The 17425-nt window shown below is 43.1% G+C and overlaps 1 protein-coding gene across 5 annotated transcripts in view; it reads left to right on the forward strand.

The window, feature by feature from the left end:
* Positions 1-17425, forward strand: part of CPNE1 (copine 1) — a 44851-nt gene that overhangs the window by 15636 nt on the left and 11790 nt on the right. For all 5 annotated transcript variants that reach the window (XM_054218024.1, XM_054218025.1, XM_054218029.1 and 2 more), the window contains 6 exons: positions 13727-13855; positions 14376-14555; positions 15296-15370; positions 15580-15651; positions 16319-16402; positions 16877-16966. In XM_054218024.1, coding sequence (XP_054073999.1) covers positions 13727-13855; positions 14376-14555; positions 15296-15370; positions 15580-15651; positions 16319-16402; positions 16877-16966 — 630 coding nt within the window. The remainder of the gene's footprint in view (positions 1-13726; positions 13856-14375; positions 14556-15295; positions 15371-15579; positions 15652-16318; positions 16403-16876; positions 16967-17425) is intronic.

Genomic DNA, 17425 nt, shown 5'->3' on the forward strand with positions numbered 1-17425 from the left:
ATTTGCTGGTCTTTGCCCTCTTGCAGGTTTGCTGATGCTCCCTTCTCTTCTGTGGCTGTATGTTCTTTCATGGTTTTGGGAAAACTGAGATAGAGCTTGCGTACAGAATGAATTACTCTTCTCCTGGTGGAAGGGGAGGTGAAACGGCGTTAAATACTTCTGCAGGAAGAGTAACCTCAAGGAGTTCTTTTCTATCTGTTTTTGGCATTGAGAACGTGATCGTAGGTGAAAGATTTGGGTTTCCCGTGGAATCTGTTGGTTGATAGTATGCATTCGACTTAAGGTTCGTGTACTGAACTCCACTACTCTTGCCCTATCATACGATCAGGTAGGTGTACTGTAGCTTTTTTTCTGCACAGATGACTTTGTCAGTAATTTTCTCGGAGCTTTGTTACTGCATGGAATATTTTGGGTGGTGTTGGTGCATGGACTGCTTCCCGCCTTCCCGACTTGGATGCTTTTCACTCATGGGTATAAAGACCGTATGTAAGAAAAGCAGCCCTGGAATTGTTCCTTTTCCATAGCTCCATAGACCGACTGCAGGTGTCGGATTATTTAGCTTGTGACTCTTCGCTCGCTGGCACTCACTTCTGAGCAGCTTTCTTTATTATCAATTCTTCTGGTTTTATTTGTGTGTTCACAGCATGTCAGTTTAGGAGAGAGACAACCAGATTAATTCTGACCTGGGTTCCTTTACTGCCTCTGCAGAGTCAAAGCTTACTCCTTTGTGGCTGTTTTTCTCTTGTATGCTCCCATGTCTACAACCTTAAATTCAAATGGTCTTACCAGTTGCTTCCCAAATATGTTAAAGTAAGCTTTCAGAAACAGTGAATATATTTCCTTTTAATGGGAGTCTGATTTCCACAAAATCAATTCGGTAACTCTGTATTTACCACTCTCACACCAGCTTCATTGTTTTTTCCTAACTTCTGGGGAGGTCTTTGTTACGAGTTATCAGTGAACTAGACCGTAGTTCTTCGTACAGTTGATAATAGATCACAGCCGGGGTAACTTCAAGGGGTGGAGCGGGGATTGCCTTTACGGTACATGGTTGAGGGAGTACAATTTCCCTATAAAGTTTAAAACTGAAAATTTAGGAGTTGGAAGGCTTGCATGGGGAAAACAGGAATTGATCCTGCCCAGAACTCTTTTAGTTGGCGTAGTCTGGCTTTTTGGAATGGTCACTGCTTCTGGAAGGCTGGTGACTCTTTGAAATCTTCATATTGTAGTTACAGTATTGTTAACCAAAGAATCAGCAGGATGGTATTGCTCCAGTTTCTCACCATCTGAAGGTAGGTGGAACTTCCAGCTAGCTATTTTGTAGTTTCAAACAATTTGTTTAATTCCAGCCATTTCCCATTAAATGTGACTGCGTGGGTGTAGCATGGCTCTGTGACAGTAGGAAGCTTAGAAAGGCTTTCTAGGCACTTAAGCAGATTTTGGGAGGAAAATAGCCTTATAGTCAGAACCTAAACTACTTCAAGAATTCCTTTTAGGTAATTTTGACTTTTATGATAAAATTCGTAGGACCTCTGCCACCAAGATTCCAAGCCTCTGTGCAGCATTGTTTGCTCAGTGACCTTGCTGTGGTGGCATTTGCCAGAATGTGCTCCATAATGGGAGCTTTTTATTAGTTTTGTTTTCAGCAGTGTAGCCGAAGCATTGCTGCTTGTTTTGATGGGAGGATGGATATGGAGTGTGAGAAGCGTTGCTTGTTTCAACAGGAAGCTCATCTCAAAAGTGAAAACGATGGTTGCTGATACTATTTCGTTATTAGCCAAATTTTTCTAATAAAAGGGCAGTATGTATAAGTCCCATTTTCTTAAGGAACACTAATGCAACCACGTACAAAAGCAAAGAGGCTAATTTAAAGTAAATTTAGGCACTGTCAGTTGTTGACTGAATGTAGGGGAAATCACCTCTTAGGGAAGGGAGGCGGAGCTGTTAAGTATTACCGATCCACTTGCCTAGGATTCCCCACTGTGTCCCAGCATTGCTGCAGAGCCAGGCTTCTGTGTTAGAGATACAGTCTCAAACGAATAAATGGAGTGTCTTTTGTAATGCTTAAAGCTTTTTTCATCTGTGGACTTGAATGCGTTTAGGAAGTGAGGTAAGTGTCTCTGCAGGGCAGTGGTGTATAGCTCATTTGTCTCCGAGTAATGTTTTTATCCTCACCTTAAAGGCACATCAGTATTAGCGTCAGTGAAATGGCATTAGGATTGAAGTTGAAAAGTTGAGGCCAAGCTTTCACTCTGTAGCTTTATTAAAAACAACTAAGTGATGATGCTCTTACCTAAGGAAGAATGTGGTTCAGAACTTCAGCACTGAGCTTGTGTGAAAAAGAGCAGAGTAAAACAGTGAGTAAACTAATCTGAAATTTAAATTCAGTTGTTAATGATAGAATGTATGAGATGTGTAATTGATCTAAATGGTTTGCTGTTAAACCTGCGCCCTGCACAGTCTTAGGTACTCTTAGATTGTAAATCAGAACTGGTTTTGATGGTCAAGTCTGTTTTAAGGTTTTTAAAGACTACTGTAGTTGTTGTCACTTAAGTCAGTGATAGCCCCTGTGTGTATAAAAGTGTTTTGAGTAAGCTGGATGAATCTCTTAAAGGGATAAAGCCTTTCAAGTATATCTGAAAAAAATTACATACACAACACCATGACGTATTGCACAAATGGCCTGAATTTTTTTGAAGGCCTCTTTTGTCGTCGGAACACTCATCCCTCCCTTTGGGTTACTGACCCTGTATTTCTGTTAAGACAAGAATCGAAATGGCATTTCTTCCTTGCAACGCAAGCGATGTGTCAGGTTATCTCTTTGAATGAGAAGATAGTGTTTGGCTACCCGAATTACTCCAGGAGCAGAAAGCAGAGTGTGCAAACAGTGCTTTCCTTCTGCTGGACGGCTTGTGCTACTTCTCCTGTTAAAATTTGTCCAGAGTTGTGCCTGTAAAAATAACTTAAGGTAGAAACAGGAGTAAGTTTTCTGAAACCAAAAATTCTTTGGTTTAAACAAAACCAATAATAAACAATGTAATATAAATCCTAATATGAGTCTGCAGATAACGTATCTCTATGAAATAAGGGCTGTTTTCAGTGCAGTGACTTGACTGAATATGACTGTAGTATCCCTATTTAGTTCTGTTACTGTGAGAAGTGAGAAGAATCCCTATAATTGAGTTCTGCTCCAGCCACAGTGTGGTGGTGTAGTATGTAACCTTCCTCTCCATCGTGTTTAGCCTTGAAAAAGTAGTAAGAACCTGTTGTTTTGAATGTTTTTGAGCAGCCCACGCTCCAGGGTCGCTTACACATATAATGTGAAAATGGATCCTATTTTAATCTTTTTGTGGTCTCAGATCCCTCTGCTACTGCGTTAGGTACGCATAAAAGCCTTGTTGATGAAGAATCTGCGATGAACAAGATCCTATCCGGTGTTCTGTTGTGTCTGCTGCCTGTTATTCAGCTGTTCCCTTACTACGCGGATGGTGCTCTGCTGCCCAGAGAACGTGTAATTTGTGACCTGGATTTCCAGGTTCCACCTAATGGTGATAACTCCAAGTCCGTTTAGAGTAACTGTAATTCAATTCATGCTTTTACGACTGTTAAATTGATTCTAGTTTTTTTGTCGGAGATTTTTGCTTACAGAACTTCTATCTGCCTTAATTTGGTCATATTTATTAAAAATTTGTTGGAACTATTCATTTGACTTTGAGACAATAAAGAGGCTCACCTGTGGGACAGTCTAAGGCTTACCAGTATTGGGCTCTAGGGGTTTTCAGGTTCTTAACTGGCAGAGGCATGTGTTGTAAAGGGTGTGGAACACCTTTGTAGCAAATTCAAACTTAATGAAAACAGACTTTTTTAGGGTATAGGTTGAAAAGTATTGCAGCGCATATACTATGGGTAACAGACAGGGAAGAAGCACTTGAGGAAATTTCTGTTCACGTTTGTGGAATCTCTTCTCCCGTAATGCAGGGAGGTTGTGTGATCGGTTTGGCCCACTTGGCACTGAGACAAGCGGAATATCTTGAATCCGTTGTAATGAGTTTGTGCTTGTGGGGAGGTACACTGTCAGGAGAAGTTAGATCTGGAGGAGAAGAGAAAAGGGGCACAAGGTCAGGGTGGTGTTTTGTGGCCTTTAAATACTTCTGTTGTTAGTCTGGGTGAGGGAGAGTAAAAACAGCTTTTAAAATCCCTTGCCGTATCCTTTCCTTTGTACTTCCTTACGTCAGGTTTTTGTGGTGGTAGCTTTTTTTGTAGGTTTTTCTGTTTTGAAGCATCGTTAATTCTGCAACAGATCGGGATGGAGAAGTGAAGATGTTCATACTGCAGATGGTAATAATTAAGTGGCACAAAAGTATTATGGGGGTGTGAATCTCTTCCTTTAGAAACAGCATATACTCAGAAGGAGAAAAAAGAACTGGAAGACAATGTTGGCATAAGAAAGGTTGAACTTGCAATGAATAAATCGGAGAAATCAATGTCTTATGAGTACTGCAGAAGCATTATTATGGTATTTTTTCCAGATGATATTTCATGAGGAGCTAGATTCAAGATTAAAATTAAAGTTCATAAAGAAGAAAGCCTGACATATAATGAGAGACACAGTGTGGTTCTGTCATGTGTGAGAACTTGAAAGGTCACTTCTGCTTTATGTCTATACTCATTTTTTAGGCAGAAATTGTCACTGTGCAGTAATGACTCCAGGGCAACTGAGAATAGTCTAAAGAATTCATCTGGGGTATGTCAACCGTTTTTTTTTTTTTTTTTGGGGTGGTCGTTCAGCAGTGCAATACTAACAAGAGATATCACAAACTTTTCATTAACTAAGTGGCTGTTGGTACTACACGGTCACCAAAATTCTTCGGTGATGTGAATTTGTTTGGTAAGATGTGTTACTGGCGTATTTCTTTTTAAAGTCTTATTTTGAACTTATGCTGTTCTTACAGTATGTACTAGTTCAGACAGATGGACTTTAATGAGTTTCTGCCTTGAAGTCACCTGCATGATATCACGGTTACGTTTGGGGGAATGGATAAATCATGCAGACTCTAGAGTAAGTACAGCAGGGTTTAGATTTCCAGCCTTTGGGAATGGTCAAGGTTGCCAAAGGAATCGGCAGGGCGAATACCAAGGTGTTGCCTCAAAAGCCATGGGTGTGTGCGGTGCGGTACGTTGAGGTACTTGCAGGTGAAGCTGCAGTGTAGTTGAAGAACCGAAGAGGAGGAATATGGTGTAGTCTTCAACCTGAGTTTAAGGAGTTTGGACTGAGAAGTGGAGGACTGAGCCATAGCCGGCTTGGTTCATGTGGAGCACGAGACAGAAAGTTCAGCTGTTTGTGGCAGAGATGGGAATGGCTGGAGTTTTAAGGGAAAGAGTGAGGCCTTACTTGAGGAAGGAGGATTTGAAGTGTAAAATGGTGGGTTTGAGGTTGTTACAAAGGTCAGTGTGGTTGAGTTTTTAAGTCTCTTTTTCAGTTAAGTTGTTCTTTATGTTTCAGTAATAAATACTTGAGAATCGGGGCGGGGGAAGCAGCTAAATAAAAGAATATGAAAGGAATGAAAAAAATCTTATTTGGTGGGAGAAGTCAGGGAGCATTTCTAGGATTGCAGTCACTGTTCCAGCTTAAGCCAAATGAATGAGCGATTCCAAAGCCTCAACCTGTTTTAAGTTATTTTTTCAGGGAAATGTTTTTTTATATTCTACTACTAAATGCTATGAACTTTGAAATGTGTTTTCTTTTGCATGAAGAGCTTGGAAATGTAACTTAGGTTTTACTTAAGTTCAGGTGTTAATTTGAACCCCATTGTAATTTAATATATTACAAACTAATATTTTTGAAATAGGATGAATGTTGACCCATCAGTTTCCCTAATTATTTCTCAGGCAAGTGGAGAATATCTATCGTAAAGGCACACGCAGGCCTTTCTTTGAGCTTGTTGGTTGTGATTAAGGGTGGTGGTGCATAAGTTAAAAGGTGAACATCGAACAGCGTAAAGGTGAACTTGTAGAAGAAGGTGTTGTTTCCCTAGAAAAGTAAAGATGAAGAAATGACTGAAGTTCTTGTTCGCATTTTCTGCTGGAAATCACAATCCCGTTTGTGATTTTTGGGCTTTATTTCAGTTGTTTTTTTGTTTTACAACTGTCTTAAACTTGTTGTTCTTATTATCCTAAACGGGAGCTGCGCCTTCTCAGTTTCCGTAACTGTCTGGGAGGTCGGGTTGCCACACCACGTGCTTCGCGCTCCTACCTGTGGGCTGCCTTCAGATATGAAAAAACCTCAAACTGTTGTGGTGATAGCGGAGCTTCAGGGTTCTAGTGGAGACAACTCAGGAAGCGTAACTAGGTCACAACTTCCATGCGTATTGAGTAGCCTTGGGTGCGCGATAGTCGATAACCTCTCTGCGTAAGGCTTGTAGACAAACTCGGAGCTGGGAAAAGGCTTGTCTGGGCTGGCGGCTGTGCCACTGCTTACCTCTGGTCGTGCCTTGGCATGGTTCGGTGTCAGCACAGCCTCACCGCTGCACCCTGGGGGAAACTTGTCAGCTTTCCGCTGTGTGTGTCCTCCCTGGGAGCTCTCACCCCTGAAACTAAGGCTGTCTGATGGACCATGGACACTCATTACTAGGACTGAACCAAGCTTCCAGAGCAGTTTCCTCAAAAAGGTGTTCTTGATAGTATTCAATATTCTGTTTCTTTTTTTAACAATTAAGAGATGCCTTTTGTTTCAGGTTTTGTATCAAATTTGTGGTAACAGTTAAATAACCCCCTTCCCACAAAGTTTTGATTGATCAGTCAAAATGTATGGTGACAGATAACTCAAAACCACAGTGTCATAGAATCATGGGGTGAGGTATAGAGTATACAGTATAGAGAATACTGATTTATTGTCTGCCCGTAGTAATGCCTGTTTTAAGAGTCTCCTCTCCAAACCCCTAGGAATAATTAAATGGTAGAAAAAATTGTAGTCATTTGTATTCTCTGCAGAGCTTCTGGGCTGTGGGATGAGGCTCTGCGGCCCATGGAAGGGCTGGTGTGCTGGAAAGAGGCTGTATTTACTCATGATTTTTGTGGACTGTGGTCTTTCTCATGAGACTCTCTTAATCTCTGTTTAAAATAAAGATGCTTTTTTAGTGCATCTAGCGATACAAACATAGCTTTACGATTTCTTTTAGAGCCTTATGGTGTTCTGGAAAGTATGATGACGCCGTGTCCTGGTTCCGGCAGGGATGGGGTTAGTTCTCCCCAGGCTGGGGCAGGGACACAGGTATTCCATCCCATGGGAGCCGTGCCCAGGCTGAGCTGCCGGGGGAGGGGGTGGGAAGTCACGGTTTGGAGCGGGCTGGGGCGTCCCGGGTCCGGTCAGTGAGCAGTGGTTCCATAATCGTGTTCATACATTTCTCTCTCCATGTTACTGTTGTTTTCTTGTTCCCTTTGCTGTTCTGTGAAACTGCCTTTGTCTGAACCCCCGAATTTTGCCTTTTTCTTCTGATTCTTCCCCGTAGAGGGGGGGAGTTTGAGAATGGTTCTTTGTTGCTGTCTGAGGCTAAACCATGATACACCGGAATTTTTATTTTGATAATAAATTAGAATGGTACCTCGGCGCCAGCATCGGCTTTGTAATACCAAAACCCAAACCATAACTGGCTGTCCACTGAACGCTGAACTAGTTATCTGAGAAAGTGTTGCTTCCATCGGTCTGCGCGTTCAGGGATCACAGCAGGAGAGAGAAGCTGTTTAGAAGAACGTAGGGTGATAACTGCAAGATGTGGGATTAACCTAAGCAATGGACAAGGAGAGGACTACATTAGGCTGTTGGGAAGTGCAAGATTTATGAACTGGGATGGTCTGTTACATGCGTTGGGGTGTATTTCTTGGGTTATTTTGTAGGATAAGGCCAAGATGGTGAAAATTTCAGTTGGTACGTACTGCTGGCAGGATTGCTGGTGCTTGTGTTGTGTTTGTAAGCAGAATGTAAGGCTTCTGCTGCTGGTGTAGTCAGTTCGGTACAAAATAAGCTCATTGGAAATCAGGTGTCCTTAAGCACATGCATTAAAGCTTCAAGCTTCAGTTAACCAAGTTCTTAAATGAGTGTGTAATTGGTGTACACTGAAATAGAGCGTGTTGGGTATCCTGTGCAGAGTGATGTAGTTGATAAGAATTTATTAGAGTGATTAACTAGGAACAAACTGCAGGTTTTCTTGTGCTGAATCCTTGCTTATATTCCATCTTACATGGAACAGTGAAACCAAGCCGACCCACAAGACTGGATTCTGCGATAACACAAACGTTTTCTCTCCAGAAGACGTCACTCCTGGCACTATTAAAAGTACTGCTGGTGGTGTTCGATGCCATGAAGTTATGAGATTTTTCTTGTCCTCCGGTTGACTCCATGGGCTCTGTGCTGAGCTGCCATACTGGGGTGATTGAGTCACAACCCCCCTTCTTCACCCCGTCCTCCCCAGGCGAAAGGGAAAGGGGAGCCTCTCGACTTTCAGGCTTAGTGCGGTACAGAAGTGTATAAAATCGAATGCTGTAATTCAGTAATTCTCACCTCATGAGTCCAGCACTCGATCCTTAGTTAAGTAAATGGCGGTACTCCTGCTGCAGAGCGTAAGTACCAGAGGAGTTTGTTTATGCTTCAAACACCTATATGTGGCGTTTTGGGGAAATGCGAAACCCTCTAAAGCTCTGAATGGGGACAGTTAAAATCTCTGAGAACTCTTGTTCTGGAGTTTGCTTCTAGTATAGGTGGACAGTGCTTTCTTCTCTTCTATTTGATTTGCTTTTAAGCTTTGATTAAGGAGAATCACTAGAAGAATAATTATAAATGAATACTAGCCTTTTTTATGGAGTAGATTTTGTTTACATTGGAGAATGTTCTTTCCTGTGTGACAGGAAGCTGATTTTTCTGCAGAAACACATGAAAAGGGTTGGACGTTCTGAAATGCTTCCGTAAAACTTCAGAAAGTAGCAGGTAATTCCTTGTTCTTTTGAATGTGTAACATGGATCTCCTACGTGATTTTCCTTTTTTTTTTGGGTCTTGGTTTGATTATTTAGGACCAAATTATTTACTGATGTGCTTCAATTCAATGTAGAACAGCTTTGTTGGAAATATGGGATTTATCTTTCCATGTGTGTTATTCAACTATTGGAGTTCATGATCTTTACAGGTGAAGAAGTGGTATGTGTAGTAAAAATAATTTTGACTTTTTAAACTGGACCTTGGTTTGGTTGTCTGAGCACTTCTTCAAGCGTACTTAGTCTGGAGCCTTTGGTGTTTTACTTGAATTAACTGGGAATGGTGTCTGGTTGAGCAGTGCCAGACCTCTGGAGTATGCGCTCAGGATCTTACAGACTTCTGCGTCTAGAGTATTTTGCTCTAGAGTTTGTAGGAATAGCATGGATGATGTATTATTTTTCCTCAAAATGTGGTGTGATACCACGTGCAATTCTAACTAAAGGCAAAAAATAAAGGTGCCTGATGGATCTGAAGCCGAGTGTTGGAAGCTTCTCCCTTAAGAAAGGAATGTGCAGAATTCGGCTCAAGATGCAGCTTCGCAGGCGATGCCTCTCAACAGTGAGATCCCTGAGTTGTGAGAGCATTGGCTCAGACGTGTGTGGCTGTTGTCAATATAAATTGTTGATCGTGGCGGCATAACATAACATCAGTGGTGATTTTACAGGCTGTTTCTAGCAACACCACTTACCCAGTGGCTTGCTTGCATTGCCCTTTCTGAACCTGCTATGCCGGGATGTACCCAGTGGCTCTGTTTTATGTATTTTCAATAGAGTTTGAATTTATTATCACATTTGGTGTTCATTTTTACTTGTCAAACTGAATTTTTGTTGCTAGAATAGTTTTGTGACTTCCAGACCAATCTGCCAGTGGTGAGTAAGTTGCAGGGATTGTTTATTAAATTGTCGTTGTTGCAAGCTGTTACGGATCAATCTGTGATAAATCCTTTATAAATTGAGTGGTTTTAATACTTTTATGGAAAGCGGTTTGCTTTAGTTGCTGTTTTTGCTTTGGGAATATCCGTTGTCTTCTGTAAACCAGAAGCTGCAAATAATGGACATCAATATTAGTTATCGAAGGATGATTATAAAGGGAGAAAATAAGAAATTTTAGCATTTCTGGAATTGCTGGAAAATAGAAAAATGAGTGTTGCAACAAATGCAGATAACATTCTCTCATAGTAAAGATTAATTGTTGCAAGTCTAAAAGCTAAATTTATATTGTGTGTATGAACGGATATAAATATTAGCACGCTCTACAAAAACTCAGTGAAACACCATGAAACTTGGTTTTGAAATGTTAACTTGAAATCTGCAAGCTGAAGGAGATTGGTGTTCTTTGAGTGCAAGCCAAGGAAAAAAGGAAGGCCACTAATAAAAATAACAAAGTCCCAAGTTCTTTCAGTTTAATTACACTAAACTGTATACTTAGCGTGGGATCAGAGCCTTCGTGCGCTGTTTGAGCATAGTAACCGCTAGAAGGTTTTTTCTCTGGTCGTGTGTCTGATACGCAGCACTGATAAGTGATGAAGCATCAGTCCGTGCTGTTCGGAACCGTACTGACGGCGCAGTGCTTACTCCTTGGGAGTAAGCTGGCATGTGCCAGCTGTGCAGCTTTCAAAGGGATGAAATACCAAGAAGATGTCGCAGGGTTATGTGGAAGTTCAGAACACAGAAGCTTCAGAGGAATGAGAAAGCATCACAGGCTTCTGCTTGAAGAGAGACAGGACGGGGGGTGGTGCTGGGCATGGCATCGTTCGAAGCACAAGTGCCGGCTGCTGGGACCTTGAAAGCTTTCAGGATGGTCACTCCTCTCGGAGGAGGTGAACAGAGCCTTTGTGGAGAGAGGTGGAGACAAAAGTCAACTGATGTATTTCACATAAACAATCCATTTTTTTGTAGGAAAAAAGATGAAATTACTGTAGTAAACTGCAGTTTATTGTGAAGAATGAAAGTGAATTCCAGAATTCTTGCTTTAGGGAGGAAAAGAGAATATTTGAGCCAATGCTTATCATCATTAAATCCTGTTTAAAAATAGCTGATAACTGAAGTTGGGGCTAATTGGTGAGGAACTCCACTAGTTGTTCCCCCCCCCCCCCCCTTCAGTGTTTTTATATGTGTGTGTTTGGGAATGAAAATATATTAAGCTTTGGACCTTTTTAATCTTTTCAGATGCAGGCAGGTTTCGAGATATTTGCGCATCTCCCACTAACTGCATGAGCAGGATAATTGGGTGAAGGTGCTTACCTAGAGACTAAGCAGATCTTCAGGCTTGACTGAAGTGTCTTAACAGACCCACCTACTCCTTGCTGTTGCTGCCAGGATACCCAGACTAGTCTGTGATCAGGATTTTCTGCTGCTATTATTCAAGGACTGGATTGAAACTGGAGAGCACCGTACAGTATATTTGGAAAGCTGTGAAGTGAAAAAAAAACTTTATGTGGGCTTTTCAAGGATGTCTGTAGGCAACAATATATAAATGATTGCTGGCTGAGGTTCAAACTAATGTGTTCAGATTAAACATGCATTTTTTTTTTTTATATGAATGTGCTAAGGAGCTATCCCACTTCTTTCCATAAGGGTTCTGTCTATAGTTGTTAAACCCGCATTCTTGTTATCCGCAAGTTGGCGAGGAGGAAGTACAGCCTGTTAGAAGAACAGTTCCTGCTCAACCTCTCCAAACAACCGGCCTGGCTGTGCTCTGTTGCGTCCTGGTTGTCACACGCATCAGCTGGTGCCCTGTGATCTCCCAATGGAGTAGGAGGATGTAGTGGGAAAGGGTGGATCCTTCGTGCTTTGTAACTTCCTAGGGGTTCAGCAGAACATCTGGGCTGTGTTTCAGGGGAAATCCTATGCCATTACTAAATCCGAAACAGTAGGATGAGGCAGCTTTCTGGGTATTAGTGTATTATATCCTTGAAACAGTGGAGTATTTTCATAATTCCATTGCTGCTGATCTGGAGAAGAGATTCAGATAGCAAATGGGAGTTGGTCAGGTTTGAGGACTTGTGTCACTTCACCTCCTGGCTTCATTGTCTGGTTTAACAATTCTCACCTCTAACTTTTAACTTTTCTTTATCAGTGTCTTTGTAACATGGAATAAATATGTATGAACTTGTTCTGCGTGCAACTTGAGACCGATAGTAATGGTTTCCTCCCAAAAGGGAACAGCTGCTTTTTGGGGATGCTAAAGCTTATGGGGGAGCTGTTTCTTTGAGGTTAACTTTGCTCTGGATCCTTTGTGCTCTAGTGGGGAGCAAAGGTGTCTGCTGGTTCTGTCTTCTGTTGGTACAGAAATCTCTGTCGCGGTAGAAGAAAATAGAGGAGAAATGTCAGGGGAGCTGGCTGTCCTGATCTTCCTGTTAAACAGCTGATGCCATCCAAACATGTACAGTTATCTGTAGAACCGCAGACTGCGCAGACATCAGACTGTGTGAGATGTAAGCTGCTCTGGTGTAATGGTATGTGTAGGTAAAGAAAAAGCCTGATACCTGTGACTTGCGATTTTAGGAGAAATGTATTTACTAAAGGCAATAGTTTCTTTTGTGAATCTTAACTGGGGTTGAAAGCAGCTGAAATGGAAGATGGATGGCTCTAACTAGTAGTTTGAACAGTTGACAAGACTCCTTCAAACTAGCCTCTCTGAAAATGCTGGCGTTAAAGCAGATGATGATGACGACCTTAGTAGAAAGCTGAACTATGATCCTCTTTGCCTAAAGCTTTGCTGATTCTTACTGAGTGCGGGTTTTGTCCTGCCACCATCACTGGAGCAGCCGGGTGCCATGCAATAGCATTCGAAGTGATGTTGTTAACATCTGTCCAGGGCAGACTGCTGACTGGGAGGTCTAAGGGATTAAATGTTGTCTAATAAAAGCTCACCTCTCCGTTGAGATAAATATTTGCACCCTGCAAGCGTGAGAAAGCCACGTGGATGCTCAAGTGTTAGAAAGATCAAACAATTATTTCCTTGTTTTCTGAACCCTCAAGGAGTTTATCTATGAAATACTCACGTGTGAAGTACTTGTTCGAGCTCTCAGGCTGTCCGGTCTCTTGAATGTTTTGATGCCGGGAGGCTTATCTTCTAAATTCGGTTTTGGGAATTAGAGCTGTTCCTTGGACAGAAGCATCTGCAGTTTGATACGCAATAAAATTTAGTTATCATCCTGGTAGTGTTCTCTGAAGGCAGAACCACAGAGGGATGGGCTCTGTGGCTCCCCTGGCCCAGCGTGTGGGGCTGACGGGAGGTCCGGCAGACGGGGGCGGGGGGGGCTCGGGGGCCCCCCGCGGGGCGGCCCGGCCGGGCCCCTTCCCCGGGCAGGGCAGGGCAGGGCAGGGCTGTGAGCGGGCGGACAGGCCCTGGCCTTCAGGAGTTGTCCCCAGCGCCCGCCCGTGCGGCGACAGCACGCCACAGAGGCTTTTAAACGCGCCGTATCCCCCGGGGGAGCGCGGGGTGGGGGGAGAGGGCCCTTCGCTCGGGGGATCCGCCGCCGGGAGCAGGGAGACCGGGCACCGACGGGGCCGGGCGCGGCGGGCGGGACGGAACCGGCGCTTCTCGCGCGGCGGCGCGGCGCGCGCGCTCGGAGGAACCCGGCCCCGCCCCCGGCGGCGCGGGGGGGCGGGGAGCGAGGAGCGGCGGGCGGTCGGTCGGGCTGTCGGTCGGGCTGTCGGTCGGTCGGTCGGGCTGACCCTCTGTTCTGCCCGCAGATGGCCGGGTGTGTGTCCAGGGTGGAGCTGTCGGTGACCTGCCGGAGCCTCCTCGACAGGGACCTGGGCTCCAAGTCGGATCCCCTCTGCGTCGTGCTGCAGGATGCGGGCGGCGGCCGCTGGGCTGAGGTAAGGGCGGGAGCAGCGTCTGCTTTGCCCCGCTTCCGCTCCCTGGCTGTCCCTAGCAGCTACGCGACACCTTTAACTCAGACTTGCGTTCTGTGAGCAGTCCCACGGTGCCCACGCTCGAGCTCTGTGTTTGTTGGGTTCACTGACCGCTCCTATGTTTGCTTAGAGCTGCATCGGGGCGTTCATTTGCCTGTTACGACGTGGCCTGTCCCGTTTCTTTAACCCCAGAGCGCACAGTCCAGAGTACAGTGTTTTGCCAGCCTTTTTTCACCTAATTTTCAGAATTTTCCCATAGGTTAACGTTTCTTATCCGATGCTATTTCCTCTCTGGGCGAGCCGTTGGCCAGCCCGGTGACAGTGGCCTGGTTCGTCACCGAGCAGGAAGCACGGCCCAGGGTTCGCAGTCCGGCTGGTGCTGTGTTCGACCGGCACAGAGGCCTGGGGGCGCAGGCGAAAAACCACATGGGAGAATGCGCGGTTCTTGCTCCTCATCAACAGCTTTGCTTCCACATTTGTGCAGCTAGATCGCACGGAGAGGATCAAGAACTGCCAAAACCCTGAATTCTGCAAGAAACTGGTTGTGGACTACTACTTTGAGAAAGTGCAGAAGCTGAAATTCGGCGTGTATGATATCGATAACAAGTCCTTTGATTTAAATGACGATGACTACCTTGGAGGGATTGAGTGCACGCTGGGACAGGTAGTGTAGAGGCATGTTAAGTGATCTACAGAGTAGCATCAAGCATTGGGTTTATTATGAAAAGTAGGGTGAAAGATGGCTTTATCAAAGGCTTGGACACATTCAAATTTGAGAACACCTTGTTGAACAGGTTAATTTGCATTAGCATTGAACATAGTTAGAAAAATCATTGTGTCAATCGCAAAGCGAGGGTTAGAAGTATGTATGGTTTGCAATTAATTGCTTAATTTAGGAGGTGCTTGTAGCAGTCTGGCAGTAACGAACGCATGGCGCTTGGAGAGCTCTAATGGAGTTTCCTCTGCACAAAGTGATCCTCAGGCAGTAGATTTGGGGAAATAAGGCTATTTGAGATTCAGTATTCGTTTCCTGAGGAGGGGTTTGTATAGCTAGGTAGGAGAGGAAAGTGGGGTTCATAATAAATTAAATAGCCTTTTCTGAATTTTAATAGTTTTTTAGCTACTTGTGATGAAGATGCCTCTTGTGTCTTAGGGGTGGCAAAAATAGGAGGCTAAAGTTAAGTTTGGAGGCATGTTGGCGGGTACTGTTTTGTGGATAGTGAGAGAAGATAATTATTGGGCTGTTCATCCATTCAGGAGCACAAACTCTGATGGTTGTTGCTGTTGGAAATGCATTTAAATCCTTTTTGATCTTTTAGAAGAATTTGAAAATTTTGTTCCTGAAGAGTAATTCCTTGCCCTCTGTCTAACTTGATATGTATATTATCTGTCTTTTAACCTTAGGTTGTGTCCAGCTCAGTGTTCACTCGACCACTGGAATTGAAGCAGGGAAAGCCAGCAGGAAAGGGCACCATTACGGTAAATAAGGCTTTTGTGTGGAAAAAATGGTTGTTTGGGACAAAGTAACGTTTCTGGTTTTCTGTCAGTGTATCTTCAAATGCTACACACGTAGCACGTGTAGATGGAAGGATAGATGTTTATAACTAGTTTCTTTCGTGGACAAACTATGAGCAAAACTCCGAGAGGTTTCTGGTTTAATTTTTTTTTTCTTAATTTCTGTGGCACAGATTTCAGCAGAGGAGATTAAAGATACCAGGGTTTTATGCTTGGAAATTGAAGCCCGAAATTTGGACAAAAAGGTACTGATTTTTTTCAATGATACTGTCTGCTTCTGCGATAGTTACAGTTAGTGCGTTCTGGCCAGGAATCTCTCTGAATTTGCAGACGTTCAACTAAGCTAGGTAATCCATGTATGAAAGAAGGCTGACTGTGTTTCGTTACTTACAGTGAAGTAAAATGGAGACGTAGTTTCATGTTGAAAACCAGCATCAAATCAAACACTCAACCACTAGGTTTAGGTTTTTGGGGATTATTTTGTCTTTGGAATATTCTGTGTGTTAACGCGGTTCAACTGCATGATTGTCTCAGATGAGTATTATACCTCTGAACTGAGCTTTCTGTAATCTTATTAAAGAAAGAAAAGGTGGAAATTTAGGTGTGCTGCCTCAATGTTACTTTAAGCCAAAGACCAGTCCAGGGACTTAGTGACCTCACTGCTGAGTCAGCAAAACTGCGGGATTTATAGTGACAAATATGGTCTGAGGAGGCAGTCTTGGAATCAGAGCTGTTAAATTCTGATGACTTAGGAAGTGCGGCAGTTTAAAAGAGAAAAGTAAAATAAAAGAGGAAAACAAATGTATAGTTTGTTTGACTTTGTTTGAAGTATTGTGTACCAATTGGTCAGCTTTTCTCTCATCTAAGTAAAATATAGGAGGCTGATTACTTCTGTTGGCTTTTTGTTTGCAGGATTTATTAGGTAAATCAGATCCATTTTTGGAGTTTTACAAGCAGAATGACGCTGGCGCGTGGCAGCTGGTGTACAGATCAGAGGTAGTATTTCTTCGCTGATGTTTTTCTTGAGTTGATCAGATGGCTTGCTCCCACCGAAAGTGGGAGTCCCACTCCTGGTCACGCTTTGCAACAGTTCTGCAATGGAAGTTGCTTATATCCTAAAAAAGGGACTCTGCTCAGTGACCTGGCAGAAAATGGTTTATTTGCTGCCTGGTGACTTGATGAAGCTGGCTCAGTGAAGAGTCCAGCCATGCACCGTTTGGGAAGAGTGGCAGGACTCTCCTCCCTTTCAGTGGTGATGAGCTGTTAGGTTGGCGTGGCTCTAAAATTTAACTTTACCCTGAACTTCAAACTTTTATTTCTTATAGAGCTTTTGCTTGGCTTTCCATGAATGTCAGGGTTGAATTGAGGCTGTTCTTAGGCAGCCATGCAGAACCCTCACGTTAAATTTCTTCGTGACGTACTTGTGCGTCGCATCCCTTATGTGACGTTATGCTGTAATTTTTTTTTAAGGTGATTAAGAACAACTTAAATCCATGCTGGAAGAAGATCAGTGTTCCCTTGCAGACATTCTGTGGTGGAGATTTTAATAAACCTATCAAGGTACAGTCTTGAGAAATTCTTTGGTTTTATAAATAACCCAGTCTTTGTTGATGTTAATGAAGAGTTTATTAGATTGTCTAGTTGTATATAAATTTTTAGATTGCCTTTCTAAAACAGCAGTGTGACTGTTATAAGTCACATAATAAGATAAGTGACTACATGTCTATCGTATGAAATCTGTGTTAAAAGATTATGCGTTGTCAAATTAAGAAGTTGGGAATTGCAGAAGTGATGCACTTCCTAGTGATTAGTCATAAGAAGAATTGTAACTGATTTTTGTACTACTCTGACCAGGGTTTCAGGTTGGGTTTTGGCGTTTTGTGTGCTGGGTTTTTTTTGGGGTTTGATTGTGTTTTGGTTTGGCTTGGTTTTTGGTTTTTTGTTTTTAAATTGTGGCTTTCTAGCACTGTTTCTAAGTTAACTGAGAAGCTCATGTATGTTGGACAAGCTCGAGGGCCT

This window comes from Rissa tridactyla, chromosome 12 (assembly GCF_028500815.1).
Source record: "Rissa tridactyla isolate bRisTri1 chromosome 12, bRisTri1.patW.cur.20221130, whole genome shotgun sequence".
NCBI lineage: Eukaryota > Metazoa > Chordata > Aves > Charadriiformes > Laridae > Rissa > Rissa tridactyla.